General features: G+C 32.3%; 1 protein-coding gene across 3 annotated transcripts; it reads left to right on the top strand.

The window, feature by feature from the left end:
* Window positions 1–527: 527 nt before the first annotated feature.
* On the top strand, window positions 528–13,116 carry LOC134711544 (solute carrier family 40 member 1-like). Of its 3 annotated transcripts, none has more exons than XM_063572194.1 (8): window positions 528–643; window positions 2,516–2,580; window positions 4,324–4,483; window positions 6,899–7,144; window positions 7,510–7,728; window positions 8,137–8,454; window positions 11,791–12,222; window positions 12,564–13,116. In XM_063572194.1, exons 1-8 carry the CDS (start codon window positions 631–633, stop codon window positions 12,926–12,928), a joined length of 1,818 nt encoding a protein of 605 aa, XP_063428264.1. In that variant the 5' UTR covers window positions 528–630; the 3' UTR covers window positions 12,929–13,116. The 3 variants fall into 3 exon arrangements, with proteins under 3 accessions (XP_063428264.1, XP_063428263.1, XP_063428265.1); XM_063572193.1 differs by having other exon boundaries at window positions 8,134–8,454; XM_063572195.1 differs by lacking the exons at window positions 2,516–2,580; window positions 4,324–4,483 and having other exon boundaries at window positions 544–643; window positions 8,134–8,454.
* Window positions 13,117–14,087: the final 971 nt, after the last annotated feature.

Here is a 14,087-nt window from a genome sequence, read left to right as displayed (position 1 = left end):
TAGTATACCGCTGTCCAAAACTCATAAATTCATGGACAAAAAACAAAATCGGGGTAACAAACTAAAACTAAAGGAAACGCATTAAATGTAAGAGGAGAACAACGACACAATATTAATATGTATCACACACAGAAACGGACTAAGGCTAATGCATTAGAAAAAAATCCTATGAGAATAACAAATATAACATCAAAACCAAATACATGAATTTGGGATAGAAAAGTACCGTGACACGTCTGATATCATAGTAATGTGAATTCACTCTCAAAAATAAGAGAGAGAAAAAGACGACAATACGGAAACACAACGTTAAAATGTAACACACACAGACACGAACTATAATATAACAATGGCCACATTCCTGACTTGGTACAGGACATTTTTAAAGGAAAAAATGGTGGGTTCAACCTGGTTTTGACAAATTGTGGTTTAAGTCTGACTGTGTATTAAAATACAAGTTCTTTATAAATCCCGGAACATCTTCGTTTGGACTTGACTTGAAAATTATATTTCTCTTTAAGCGCAAACACGACTCTGTTTTAGTTTGTAAACAAACCTACCTTTACAATACTTTATTTTTTCACCTGCAAAAACCAACTGTCTCTCATAGCAAGTCAGCTCGTGAACACAATGCCTTTGCATGGTAAGTAATTTTAGTACTAGTAATTGTGAGTCCGGTCATGCATAATTTTTGTGTTTAACTTTTATCATCATAGGCTATAGCCACAGGGACAAGACTATAGCACATGTTTCATACTTTTAATGTTTGTTTGTTAATATGTTCCCGGAGAAAAAGACGGGAGCACGATGTTGCTTGTCTGACTGTTCATCCGTTTGTTCGATACAAATGGTATATTCGTATATAGAAAGTAACTTCGATGTTTACGTGATTATCACAGGTGCTCGGGTATCTTGTTTTCGGACGTAATGTGCTCTATAGTCCATAAAACATAATAAAAACACTTAAACATTGTGTTTTCATTGGGTACAGAAAATATTACTTGAATGAAATTCAAACAGATATAAAAAGAATCGAGTAGCCTTAATATTGGGCCTAGGTCAATAGGTCAAAGTTCATGGTCACTGCTACTAAAAATAGATATTTCTTACACAAAAAATGGTGTTCGAAAGGAAAGATAAATTTCACTCTTCTCCTGGGAATGAAACTTCAAAAGAGCAAAGATACAAAAAGCTGAAAACCCCTTATATCAATTGTGAAGTAATTAGGTCAAAATTCAGGGTAACTCTATAAATTGATAGATTAAAGTTCAAGGTCACTGACTAAATATAGAATTTTTAAAAACTAGTTTTCAGACTGTCACTTGGGTTTCCTTTACCTATTTGGATTCAGAGATGGAAGATGAAGGGAAGGGTAAGACACCTATCAATTTTTGAGTAAAAAGTTCAGGTATAAACCCCCTAAAAAACATTTTGTATATTTTTAAAAAAGATCACAAAGTCCTTAAAAAGTTACCTTTTATTCATTTTTATTATATCAAAAACCATGTTTCACCGCAAATGAAGGGAAAGACCGGGAATGGGGAAGCCGTGACCACCCTAGCCCTGTCTAATTGCTGTAAAATGGATGTTTTACAAACTGTTCGTCGATTTAACATTCTAGAGAAGTATTAGTAATATCTTTTGTGTCTGAAATTTGTTGTACCCTTCAAGCATGTAGTCCAAGCTATGTCACGTTTTTTGGGAAACAAATATATTTTGTCTTTCATTCACTCTGGCTCTTTGAATTGGCTCCTTGAAATATGTATTGAATGTGCATTTATAAAATATTTTCTCTAAATAAATTTACGGAACGTGGAAAATTTGTTGGTTGTACCAAATTTCCAATTGTATTCAATTTGAATGGCTACATATGTCAGAACCTTGTTAGCCAGACTTTCCGTATTTTACGTTGCCACTTAGTGTACAATGCATCCTCTAACTCTAACTTCTAAGCATATGGAACAACTACGTCTACCCCCTGTGGGCATGTTAACAGCTGGAGTTGTCACTTTTTTTTTTGCATTGTTATAAATATTTTCATTCGAGTCTAATATAAACATGATAAATGTGTAATATTGAGTAATGTACCGTTATTAATTTCAAATAAGCAAAAATATGATTTTATAAATGGTATGATGACAGATATACTGTTGCATAATTTTATAAAAGCAATTATTGTGTATATTTTAAGTGTATGTTGAATTGTTGGCCAAACATTTATTTTTTAATGTTACTCATTCTTTTAGAACATCTGCTGTGCCTAAGCGTATATCAGAATAAATCTTAACATAACTTTTCCGGATATTAGATATAATTGGCCAAAGTATTAGTTTCTTAACGATTTTTCCATATTTATATGCAGCTTATCGTGCTTTTGTTGAATTCAAAATTTCACAAAACTCCCCGAGATCGTAAATTTATTTGTTAACTTATGACCCCATGTTCCCGAAAAAGCGTAATTTTTGTGATATATAAAATGTTTACTTATATATACATGATAAACCTCTTTTTTCAGATAAATGGAAACTGCCACTAAAAACAAAGTTATATGTATATATCAGCCACTTTCTTTCTGCATGGGTAAGAGATTTTTTTACACAAATCCAATGCAGTAAACCTAAACTTTCTATAAAGAAATATAGAGGTCAAACATACTGTCATGACTGTTTCAAAAATATACTTTTAAGATGAAAAAAATTACTGACGGACTTTCAAGCAGCATAAGTATATATTATCGTGTTTCACATTGATGTCTTTCAATATCAGCCGCGAGTCACACTGTAAATCTTTTGGTTTAATGTCAGAGCGAAGCCCTTAGTTTTCATATATTTGTAGGTTATTTGAAATAACAGGAGACTGACTGTCGATAGTAGTGTTTAACTGTTTAGAAACGGCATTGAGCGTGATTGAAAAGTGTTTCGGAAATGTATAAGGTGTAGTTTTCAAATTTTAAAGTCATAAGAAACGAGTGACCGGTGAAAAATAATGTTCTTCCAATTCTTAAACCAATGCATACAAACATCATGAACTTAGTCTTCTGTGCTCGAATTTATCATTTTTTTTGTGTAAATTTCGTATAATCGTCAATTTTTTTTTCAATCGGTCAGTGTTGTTGTGGAAATATGGCAGGTAATTAAAGTTCGTGATTTGAAGCCGAAGTTTAACGATTGTCACCTGTTTGTCAACAATTGACGAAAAATAAACAAAAAAGCATGGAATTTGAGCACGTGTTTAACATGTAAATTCAGATAATAGTTTATTTTAAGGACATCCATGCGTATTGTGGTCAACGGATTTTTACGAGATGGGTCACACTGAGGTCACCTTGCATACGGAAAATATATCGGGGGAATTGCTTGCTGGAAGGAAGCAATTCAAATAAAGTAAACTTCTTCTAAATATGAATAAATTAAAGAATTTTCTTCAGAAAAAAGTATATGTACATAAGTTTTACAATGAAAACTATCCATTGAGTTACAAAAAACATATGCATTATTTATTTTTGATTTGAGGTTTCTTATGACTTTAATTTCTTTATTGATCTAAACAAATTTGTCTGCTAATTCCATTTTTGTGATGTAAGATCTATCAGCATTTTCTAACGTTTCTTTTATTTAAATAGTGTGTATATTTCAAGTTTAAACCATTGTTTTAATTATATCCAGCATATTCAATATGGCAGTGTCCAGCTTCTTCAAAGGAAATTTAGATATCGTGTAACGAAAGTCGAGTATGTGTTGCATTGTTTGGTTTGGATAATGAAATGTTAAAATCTATATATAATAACCAAACCAAATTAAAAAGAAGGTTAAACAAGTGGGTGCTCAATAGCCCAAGAAGTGCTATTGTACTGAACTAGTTTGTCTGTCCGTATGTTCGTCACAAAACGTGTCCGCTCTCTAAATTTGAACACCATTAAGTTCACGAAGTTAGAATACCATTGAATTATAATACCATTAAATTTCGGTAATGACACTGTGTATGATTATTCACTTAAACTAAAAGATTTGTATCGTCAAAGGAAGAAAGCCACACATTTCAAGTGATTGTCAAAATGTTAATTTAATATATCACTACTGTTCATTGCAGAATCAGTAATATTTCTGACGTAAATTGGTAATAAATACTGTAAAGAAAAATGATGGGGAAAAAATGCATCACAATTTACATACTCACTCGTACAAGGGCCTTTATGTTGGCTCACATCTGTATCGCCTAGTTATTAATGTGTAGACATTTTCATGGCCAAATGAAAGAAATCGTTGCTATATTTTTACATGTGATAGTTAAAAATCACTCGATGTTGTTTTTATATTTATTCAGGGCGACCGAATGTGGTCGTTTGGTGTTGGGTTATTTCTAGTACGACTTAGTCCAGGATCACTACGACTTGTAGCAATCTATGGGTTTTCCAAAGGAGCATCTGTGCTCCTGTTTGCTGCAATAATTGGAGACTGGATTGATAATACGCCCAGACTTAGGGGTAGGTATATTCTGCATTTTTTTTCATTTCTTTATTCGTCAGATACATGTAGATTAAATAAAACAATAGTATAGCTAAAAATTTCAATTAATAGTATATCATAGATTATTAATAAATTGATTGATTGTTGTTGTTTGATTCGGTAAATACAAACTGCCCATCAAAAACGAAAGTACCCAGTGATCATGAAGCGATCGGGTATTGGTGGGGAAATCTTGACCACATATCGTACAGGTTGTCGTTGATCGGGAAATGATCGGATATTAGTCGAGCAAATATCGAAATAATTGAGTACTGATGATGATTGGTAAATTATTTGTATTCCGATCAAACTCGATCTCTAGACGATCCTTTCTCGATCAATTCGACTGCTACTCGATGAATTCGCGATCTCTTTTCGAGTGGCTGGCTTCTCGATCCTTACTCGATTGTTTTTGACATGTCCAAATCTCTCGGGTAGAAAGTCAGATCGATAACGACCGAGATAGACCACCCCGAACATTCTTCTCGATTGAGACAGACCAGTCTCCCGATCGCTTAATTTAACTTGATCGAGATTGATCGAGTTGGTCTGGTCGGCAGTTTGAACCTAGCTTTACACACGATCTTTCATTTTTTAATCGACCAGGCAAAACCAAAGACTTTAAAATTGGCATTTGCCGCTTCGGCGCTAAGCAAATGGCACAAAGGAATAAGACCAAATACTGGTAGGCTCGGAATCAAAATAATGTGTCAAGTGTTATCTTGTGAACTTACACGTTAAAAATCCGATTCAATGTGGGTAACATTTATAAAATACATTTAACATGTACTTATCTTGAATATGCACATTAATTTGCCACTGGACGTTAAGAAGCCACCCATCATCATCATCCTGTAGGATTGAAGTGGGATTTATCATATTCATGTGTTTCCATTCAATACAGGAAATGTTTTATCTGGTTGATTGCAATGACAAACAAGTCAGTTGACATGACACGTCTTTGTCGCACTGCTAATTTAATGAAGAAACACTTGAAGTTGGTGTAGAAAACTTTGAAAATATGAATAATTCTGTCCGGTAGGCTACATATTTTTGAGATTTTCTTCTGTCGAAAGGCTTTCTAAAGTCAACATTTATGATACTTTGTATTGCAATTCTTCTCACTGTTCTAAGACATGTGGTAATTACAGTTTTTTCATGCATACAATTTGCCTTTTAATACACTTGTTATTTTACCTGAAAATGATTTATCCATTTGGTTGTAAGTCCTTTGATAAGTGATACTGATGATGATCCAATGGCAAATTAAATGAACAAGTAAATACAAACCCTGCTGTAAACCATTTAAACATACCACTGTAAACCATTTAAAAGTGAAGGATAAAACTTAGCAAACCTGAATTAGCCATGCATTTCTTGTCATTCTTTGTACATACATGTTCTTGTTTTTTTCTATCTTTCATTGTTTCAACAGGTTTTAGTCATTTTAAAAAACCTAGAATAGTATGAAAACTGAGCGACAGAGAGAAAATCGGCAATCAATATCAAGAGTTTAAGAAAATGTCCATTAGCTAAGGAAATCGGAGGGCATTGAATATGAAAAGTCGCCTTTAAATCAATGATACATTACTTTGTAGTTTGCAGGCAATAATTTAAAGGGGCACTAGCTGTCAAATTCGTTTTCACCGATTCTAATAAAATTCTCATATTTGATTTATAACAATATAAAACATTTATCCGAACTATTAAAAGTCTAAATAACACAATAAACAAGGTACAGGCATGAAAATACGTAGCTTCGTTTAGTGTGTATTTGAGCCAAGACACCATCTAATTATTTATCGAGTTGACCTCTACAGTCATCCGATAACTATATATAAGCGATGTAAACATAAATAATTATATAGATATAAATAGATTAAGCAAACACGTGCTGTTGAATTATTCTAGGTCTATTTAATTTCATATTACAGATAAAAAATGAATGTTTATCATCGTTTTTACCTGTATAATAATGTTTATTTGTGGATCGAATCAGCCAATCAGATGATTTACCTTTGTTTCACTTTCAATGTTGACATTCTCTTCCTTTAAATAACTTTACACATACAATTCACGTGTTATCCATCTCAAGCTAAGGGGTTAAATTAAAGTTCACATGAATACTGATTCATTGAGGTCGATTATATACTTGCAAGTGAATAAGTCATAATCAATGTTTGTTTTTTTGCTTATTTTAACAAAATTGAACCTTATTGGTTACTAAAAAGGAATTTCTATTTCACTATTTGTATTTCATTATTTGTATTTCATTACTGATTGAGCCACACAAAATTATGTATTAGGTTTTTCATATATATATCTCGTAGCTAATGCCCCTTTAAAGAAAATATCACAAATTTCCTCAAAATAATTATCTTTTCTGATTTCAGCTGCAAGACTTTCATTAGTTCTACAGAATGTTTTAGTAGCATTATGTGCAGTTATTGTTTTTGTTGTGGTGTGGTATCATGAAACTTTACGAACATTATGGCCCGACGAAGGTGCATTGACACTCTTTCATGCACTCATTATAGTGGTAGCCATTCTTGGCGATCTTGCTAGCATTGCGCGGTCAATATCGGTGGAGAGGGATTGGATCGTGGAAATATGTGGGAGAGATAAAGATCTATTAGCTAGTAAGTGGTTGGTAAAAGACGTTAAGAATGATTTTTTTTATTGCATCTTAGATGAATTAGAATTGCAAGATTGATCCTGTAAAGAGTGATGTTTAAGTTGCTTTTGATTGACACTGACTTTCGGGTGTTTGTATTTTTTACTTTTCTAAATATTTGTTTTACTATTCATTTGTTTTCCTTGTTATTATTTTTTCCATGAACTATCCGTGTATTTTAGGATTTAACATTAGGTAGTCGAAAGTACTACATGCAATAACTCAGAGTAAAAAAGCAGTCCATGAAAAATTAGTATTTTTATCAAGATCGTTATTAACATGTATCGCCAAATATGACCAAGTTGTGTCATAGTTTCTTTATGTTTACAGCAATGACCTCCAGAATGAGAGCAATTGATTTAACCACCGCCATTTTATCACCTGTAGCTACTGGACAGATAGTTTATTTTATTGCTTTACAATATGCGGCAGTTTTTATAGCGGGCTGGAATCTGGTTTCTGTCTTCATTGAGTACTTTCTAATTTGGAAGGTGTACATGGAAGTGCCTGCACTGAAATGTAAAATGTTCAAAACGAGAAAAGACAAAGGTATTTTAAAAATAGCTCTTGTTGGTATAATACTCATTGACTTAATTCCTCGCACATTTGTGAGTGGGAACAATTTTTACAAATGCCATTTTTAAAGTTAACTAGTATGGGACTTTGTTGTTCTATTATTATAGAATACTAGTATAATTAAATGTTTTCTGGTCGATGCTTTTGTTTGGGGTTTTCATGTATGTATTATATGAAGTTTTAAATTTTAAAAACTAAGGACCAAACAGAAAAAAATGTTTAATATTTTCAAAATTTATTTCTGAATTGCACAATGTAAGTATGGAAAATCAGTTATAAATACATTACAAATGAAGATGAATGTAAAATTGCAATTTCAACAAGCTGCTGTTCAAATGGTAAGAACCACAATGAAAGAACGTTTTACATTATTTGTAGTAGAAACAGAAATGCTGTTTACGGATGAAGGCATTCAACTCGATGACAAAGATCAGCAAGAAAATATATCACAAGCATCAAATATAGCACAGGAAGAGACAGAGAAATGTACCAGATCATCATCAGACGAAGACGACACAACAAAGGAAGATAAATCTGTAGAGAAAGACGCATGTGATCAATGCCTATATAAGATGTTTAAGAGCTTTATTTTGCTATTCAGAGGATGGAAAACATACATGAAGTATGACGTTGCTTTCGCTGGTTTGGGATTAGCATGTTTATATATGACCGTGATAGGTTTTGATAGTATTACTGTTGGTGAGTTTCCATGTATGATTAACTTGCTTTAAGATAACTACACGTTTTTATACGACCGCAAAATTTAAAAAAAATTTCGTCGTATATTGCTATCACGTTGGCGTCGTCGTCTGCGTCGTCGTCGTCTTCGTCGTCGTCGTCATCCGAATACTTTTAGTTTTCGCACTCTTACTGTAGTAAAAGTGAATAGAAATCTATGAAATTTTAATACAAGGTTTATGACCACAAAAGGAAGGTTGGGAATGATTTTGGGAGTTTTGGTCCCAACATTTTAGGAATTAGGGGCCAAAAAGGGCCCAAATAAGCATTTTCTTGGTTTTCGCACAATAACTTTAGTTTAAGTAAATAGAAATCAATGAAACTTAAACACAATGTTTATGACCACAAAAGGAAGGTTGGTATTGATTTTGGGAGTTTAGGTCCCAACAGTTTGAGAATTAGGGGCCAAAAAGGGACCCAAATAAGCATTTTTCTTGGTTTTCGCACCATAACTTTAGTATTTATAAATAGAAATCTATGAAATTTAAACATAAGGTTTATGACCATAAAAGGAAGGTTGGTATTGATTTTGAGAGTTTTGGTCACAACAGTTTCGGAATAAAGGGCCCAAAGGGTCCAAAATTAAACTTTGTTTGATTTCATCAAAAATTGAATAATGTTTGATTTCATCAAAAATTGAATAATTGGGGTTCTTTGATATGCCGAATCTAACTGTGTATGTAGATTCTTAATTTTTGGTCCCATTTCAAATTGGTCTACATTAAGGTACAAAGGGTCCAAAATTAAACTTAGTTTGATTTTAACAAAAATTGAATCCTTCGGGTTCTTTGATAACTGAATCTAAAAATGTACTTAGATTTTTTATTATTGGCCCAGTTTTCAAGTTGGCCCAAATCGGGGCCCAAAATTAAACTTTGTTTGATTTCATCAAAAGTTGAATAATTGGGGTTCTTTGATATGTCAAATCTAACTGTGTATGTAGATTCTTAATTTTTGGTCCCGTTTTTAAATTGGTCTACATTAAAGTCCAAAGGGTCCAAAATTAAACTAAGTTTGATTTTAACAAGAATTGAATTCTTGGGCGTCTTTGATATGCTGAATCTAAACAAGTACTTAGATTTTTGATTATGGGCCCAGTTTTCAAGTTGGCCCAAATCAGGATCCAAAATTATTATATTAAGTATTGTGTTCAATAGCAAGAAATTTTCAATTGCACAGTTATAAATTCAGCAATAGCAAGAAATCTTCAATTGTACAGTATTGTGCAATAGCAAGAAATCTTCAATTGCACAGTATTGTGCAATAGCAAATATTTTCAATTGCACAGTATTGCACAATAGCAAGAAATATATAATTGCACAATATTGTGCAATAGCAAGAAATTCCAATTGGATTTCAATTGGAGTTATCTTTCTTTGTCCAGAATAGTAGTTGAATCAACTTAAATCATTGTTTTATACAATATACAATGTATATTCACTTTTACTACCAACTGATAGATTAAAACAATCTTTACCATTCAGTCATTGTCAGTGATAACAAACACTTTTTTTTACATATTAATATTTTATGATGTATTTAAATGAGTAGTTATTGTTGCAAACTTCATTAGAAATTTGAATTGAGATCAGTTTTGAAATAAGGGAAAGGGGGATGTAAAAAAAAATTGGGGGGGGGGTCATTTTTTTTCATTTCAGATTTCATAAATAAAAAGAAAATTTCTTCAAACATTTTTTTGAGAGGATTAATATTCAACAGCATAGTGAATTGCTCAAAGGCAAAATATTTTTTTAAAGTTCATTAGACCACATTCATTCTGTGTCAGAAACCTATGCTGTGTCAACTATTTAATCACAATCCAAATTTAGAGCTGAATCCAGCTTGAATGTTGTGTCCATACTTGCCCCAACCGTTCAGGGTTCAACCTCTGCGGTCGTATAAAGCTGCGCCCTGCGGAGCATCTGGTTACAAAAGGTTAGATTATATATTAAAAAAAATAGTAAACCAAATGAAGGTGCTGCTAGCTGTGCATATCTTTCCTCGACATAATTGGAAAGACGTGATTAGAAACGGTGTGTACATGTCCATGTCATTGATTAATTGTATTGTATACTTTGAGGTGCAGGGTTGTTCTATTCGATAAAATGGGTCATTTCAGTTTTAAGGTTATCAACTTAAGGTCTAGATCTACTAGTTCGGGCAAATCAGAAAAAAAACAAGCAAGCAATGTTGTACATAATTTTAGTTAAACCAAATAAATCCTATGTAACACATAGCTACAAGTTTGTCGCTAAGTAAAATATTGGTAATTTTGGTATCAAAACAAAGCTAAAGAACTTGGAATCACTGTTGAACTTTGGTTGAAAGTTGCTTTTAATTAATAAAAAATAATACATAAAATTATAATAGGAAGGCAAATTTGTCCTGTTGTTCAGTTCAGAAATACTTGTTTTTGTACTATCAAACTTCGGGCGTGCTCTAATATGCATTTAAAACTTATTTTATTTAGATTTAGGGTCAGGGTAAGGTCTAATTCGGACATGAAACGACTGTCACTTTATTGGAACTGAAGAAAATGTAGCCATAATTAATGCTTGAAATAGCAGAATTAAAAATTGAAAACAATGGGGCTATAATGGATTTATTACTTTAAACTGTTGCTTTCGTTTGTTTCTGCTACTGACTACAATTATCATCAGATGAACCAGGCTTATAAATTTGTAAAGCAGAAATGCGTTTTGTCTATGTAGTAAACCCTCTTACTTCCTACAATGAGCCGTAGCCCTTTTTTCTTCTATACTTATTAAATATCTAGAATAGTATTATGCACTAGTGTAAGTTAATAAAATCACATTTCAGAAATTAATAAATATCAGTATTCTTCATTTCAATTAAGGTATGAATTTTTCGTTGTACATGGCACGTTCCTGGCGCCTAAATAAACAAAAGTATATATAGGCAACAGAAGAACACTGCTGTTCAAAAGTCACAAATCTCTTAAAAGAAAACAAATCTTGGTTACAAACTAAAACCGAGATAAACACAGCAACTAAAATCTGAAATCATGCGGAAGAACAATTACACCGAAAACAAGACAGAAAAAGAAAAAAAATTAAAAAAGAGAATTTGTATGATGTCATTGATGTTGCCTTTGAATACATGTTAGCTGTTCCAAATCTTATATTAATCCTTGTGATATTTTCTAAGATGAATATAATGTTCTATCAAACAAAACTTCGTTTCTTTTAGCCAAAGAGAAAACAAATTTTGGTATAGTCAAATAATAACAATAATTATCATAATCATTCATACAAAGTGGTTTTTTTTAAATGTCAGGATATGCGTATGCCCAAGGAATATCTGAATCTCTTCTTGGTGTCATGATGGCTGCTGGATCTATATTTGGCATAGCGGGCACATTTGCCTATCCAAGGATCCAGAAAAGAATAGGCTTGGAACGAACAGGACTGTTTGGGCTTGGATTTGAAATATTTAGCCTTTGTTTCTGCGTAGCATCCGTATTTACTCCTGGTAGCCCATTTGATCTCTTGTACAGAACAAGAGAAAATGACAGTTCTAATATTATTGTTGTTTCTTCAGTACTTGGAATCGATAACAAAACTATCAATAGTAATTTGACAGTTAATGAAACTATGCCAACTTATATCACTAGTAATGTAACTATGCCACCTAGTCAGGAAGCAAGTGATCAAACATCATATATATCCATTGGTTTATTTCTTGGTGGGCTGATAACTGCAAGATTTGGTAAGTATTAAATATATTCTTTGAAAAAAAACTAATCGATAGCTTGGTATAGGCCATATTTCTTATATTAAAAAAAATCAGTGCTTAAACTATCGTATGTGATGGAAAATGTACTATATAAAGTGACCAGTTTACAGCACTCATATATAAATTATTTATAAGTTTAAGCAGGAATGCTTCTGCGATGAGTAGTTCTAATATTCATATGATCCAAATTTTAAATCAGTTTTTTTTCATGATTTACATAATATCATTACGACTGTAATGTATTTAGAATTTTGTAACTACTGGTTATTTGCGATTGATAGAAAATACCTACATTTTGTTATATATAATTCCAGGACTATGGATTGCTGATTTAACGATCACACAGATGTTCTTACAAGCGGTTGTTGAGACTGAGCGAGGAATTATCAGTGGTATCCAGCGTTCTTTGAATCAACTCATGGACATGCTTAAATTCCTAATGGTCATTCTTGCACCGTACCCACAGGAATTTGGGCTCTTAGTTCTGATATCTTTTGTCTTCGTTTGTTTGGGCTGGATATTTTATGCAAGATATTCGTATTCAGTCCGGGGACATTTATTTCATTTTGACAAATTATGTCCAGATAAACAAAACAATAATATCGTCGCTGAAACAGGTGATGATAACAGTGGCAATGAAGAAATAAACAACCGACCAATCGAGACACATACTTCATAGGTTACAACAAATACAGATCGTATTTACATGTTTAATTGAACTTATGAGTGATGAAGGAGGCTTTAGAAAATAATAAGAATCTCCTTTAGGGTGCATGTCTTGATCTATAATATTAGAATCACTTTTCAGGTGCGCATATTGATCTCTTGATTTGACCCTAGTCATATTATTCCCTCCCGGTAAAACCATACGACGACTTTCAAAAAGTTTTCCTAGTGTTTCCTTGAGTTATGTATATGACTTAGGGAAGTTTAAATACCAAATGTAAGGTATTATAATAATTACTGTCTTTTGATTTTCATTATCTGTTTTACAGCTTTTTACTAAGTTGCATTTGGGAATACTTTAACATTTCTTTACTTGTAATTCTTGTGTTTTTCAGCTTTTCCTCAGGTATGTTTCGCCAATACCACTATCCTTGTCGAACATTTTCATAGGGTGCTTCTGAAAACTTTATCTAATGCAGCAGTAAGACGTCCCGCGATGGTTAAATTATTGGAGAAAAAAACGTCTGCTGCAGAACAGTACTTATACTTTTTATGCTGTGTACTGGTCAAATTCTTTATTTCACTGACACTTGTTTTGTTTTTTTCTACGTTAACCCTTTGGGACTTTTTTGAAGGAATAACCATTGTTTTTTTACTGACTAAGACAACAGTATGTAATTGTCAGTGTTCTGTTATTTTCTTTGAAATGAGTCGTTAGTCTATAGAAGTATCTTCATAGTGTTTTGGAATATGTAGATTTTGTTGATGTTTTTGTTTATTTTTATGCTGCTGTTCAGATCATTATTTGTATCTTTATCATACTTCAATATTTTTTAATTCTTCTGTATATTATTAACTATTTTTATAAATCTTGCATTTATTTGCTATTTGCTAATACAATTATTGGGCAATTAATATTTATTGCTCGAAAATACTTACATATTTGTTTATAGTGCAAACACAAGCATTGGCCATATATAACAGTTTCTTTCATATCGGATAAGAAAACGTTAGCATTTTTTTGCAAGTTACTTTAATTTTGTTTATAGATCTGAATAGCTTGTGAAAAAATTACAAAATTACAAATAAGGGAGAATAAATAATTTTGTTGATCGATTGTCTTCTTCAATTTTTTTTTGTCGTTTAGGCTTAAATATACGACCCGTGTTTGA

The sequence above is a fragment of the Mytilus trossulus genome, chromosome 3 (genome assembly GCF_036588685.1).
Source record: "Mytilus trossulus isolate FHL-02 chromosome 3, PNRI_Mtr1.1.1.hap1, whole genome shotgun sequence".
Taxonomy (NCBI): Eukaryota; Metazoa; Mollusca; class Bivalvia; order Mytilida; family Mytilidae; genus Mytilus; species Mytilus trossulus.
Note: the sequence above shows the minus strand (reverse complement) of the source record. Positions and strands in the feature narration are given on the sequence as shown.

Excerpts from the sequence above, each read along its gene's own strand:
- LOC134711544 (XM_063572193.1), top strand. Across the intron at positions 4,484-6,898 it reads TAATACGCCCAGACTTAGGG|CTGCAAGACTTTCATTAGTT; the intron begins GTAGGTATATTC and ends TTCTGATTTCAG. Across the intron at positions 12,223-12,563 it reads GCTGATAACTGCAAGATTTG|GACTATGGATTGCTGATTTA; the intron begins GTAAGTATTAAA and ends ATATAATTCCAG.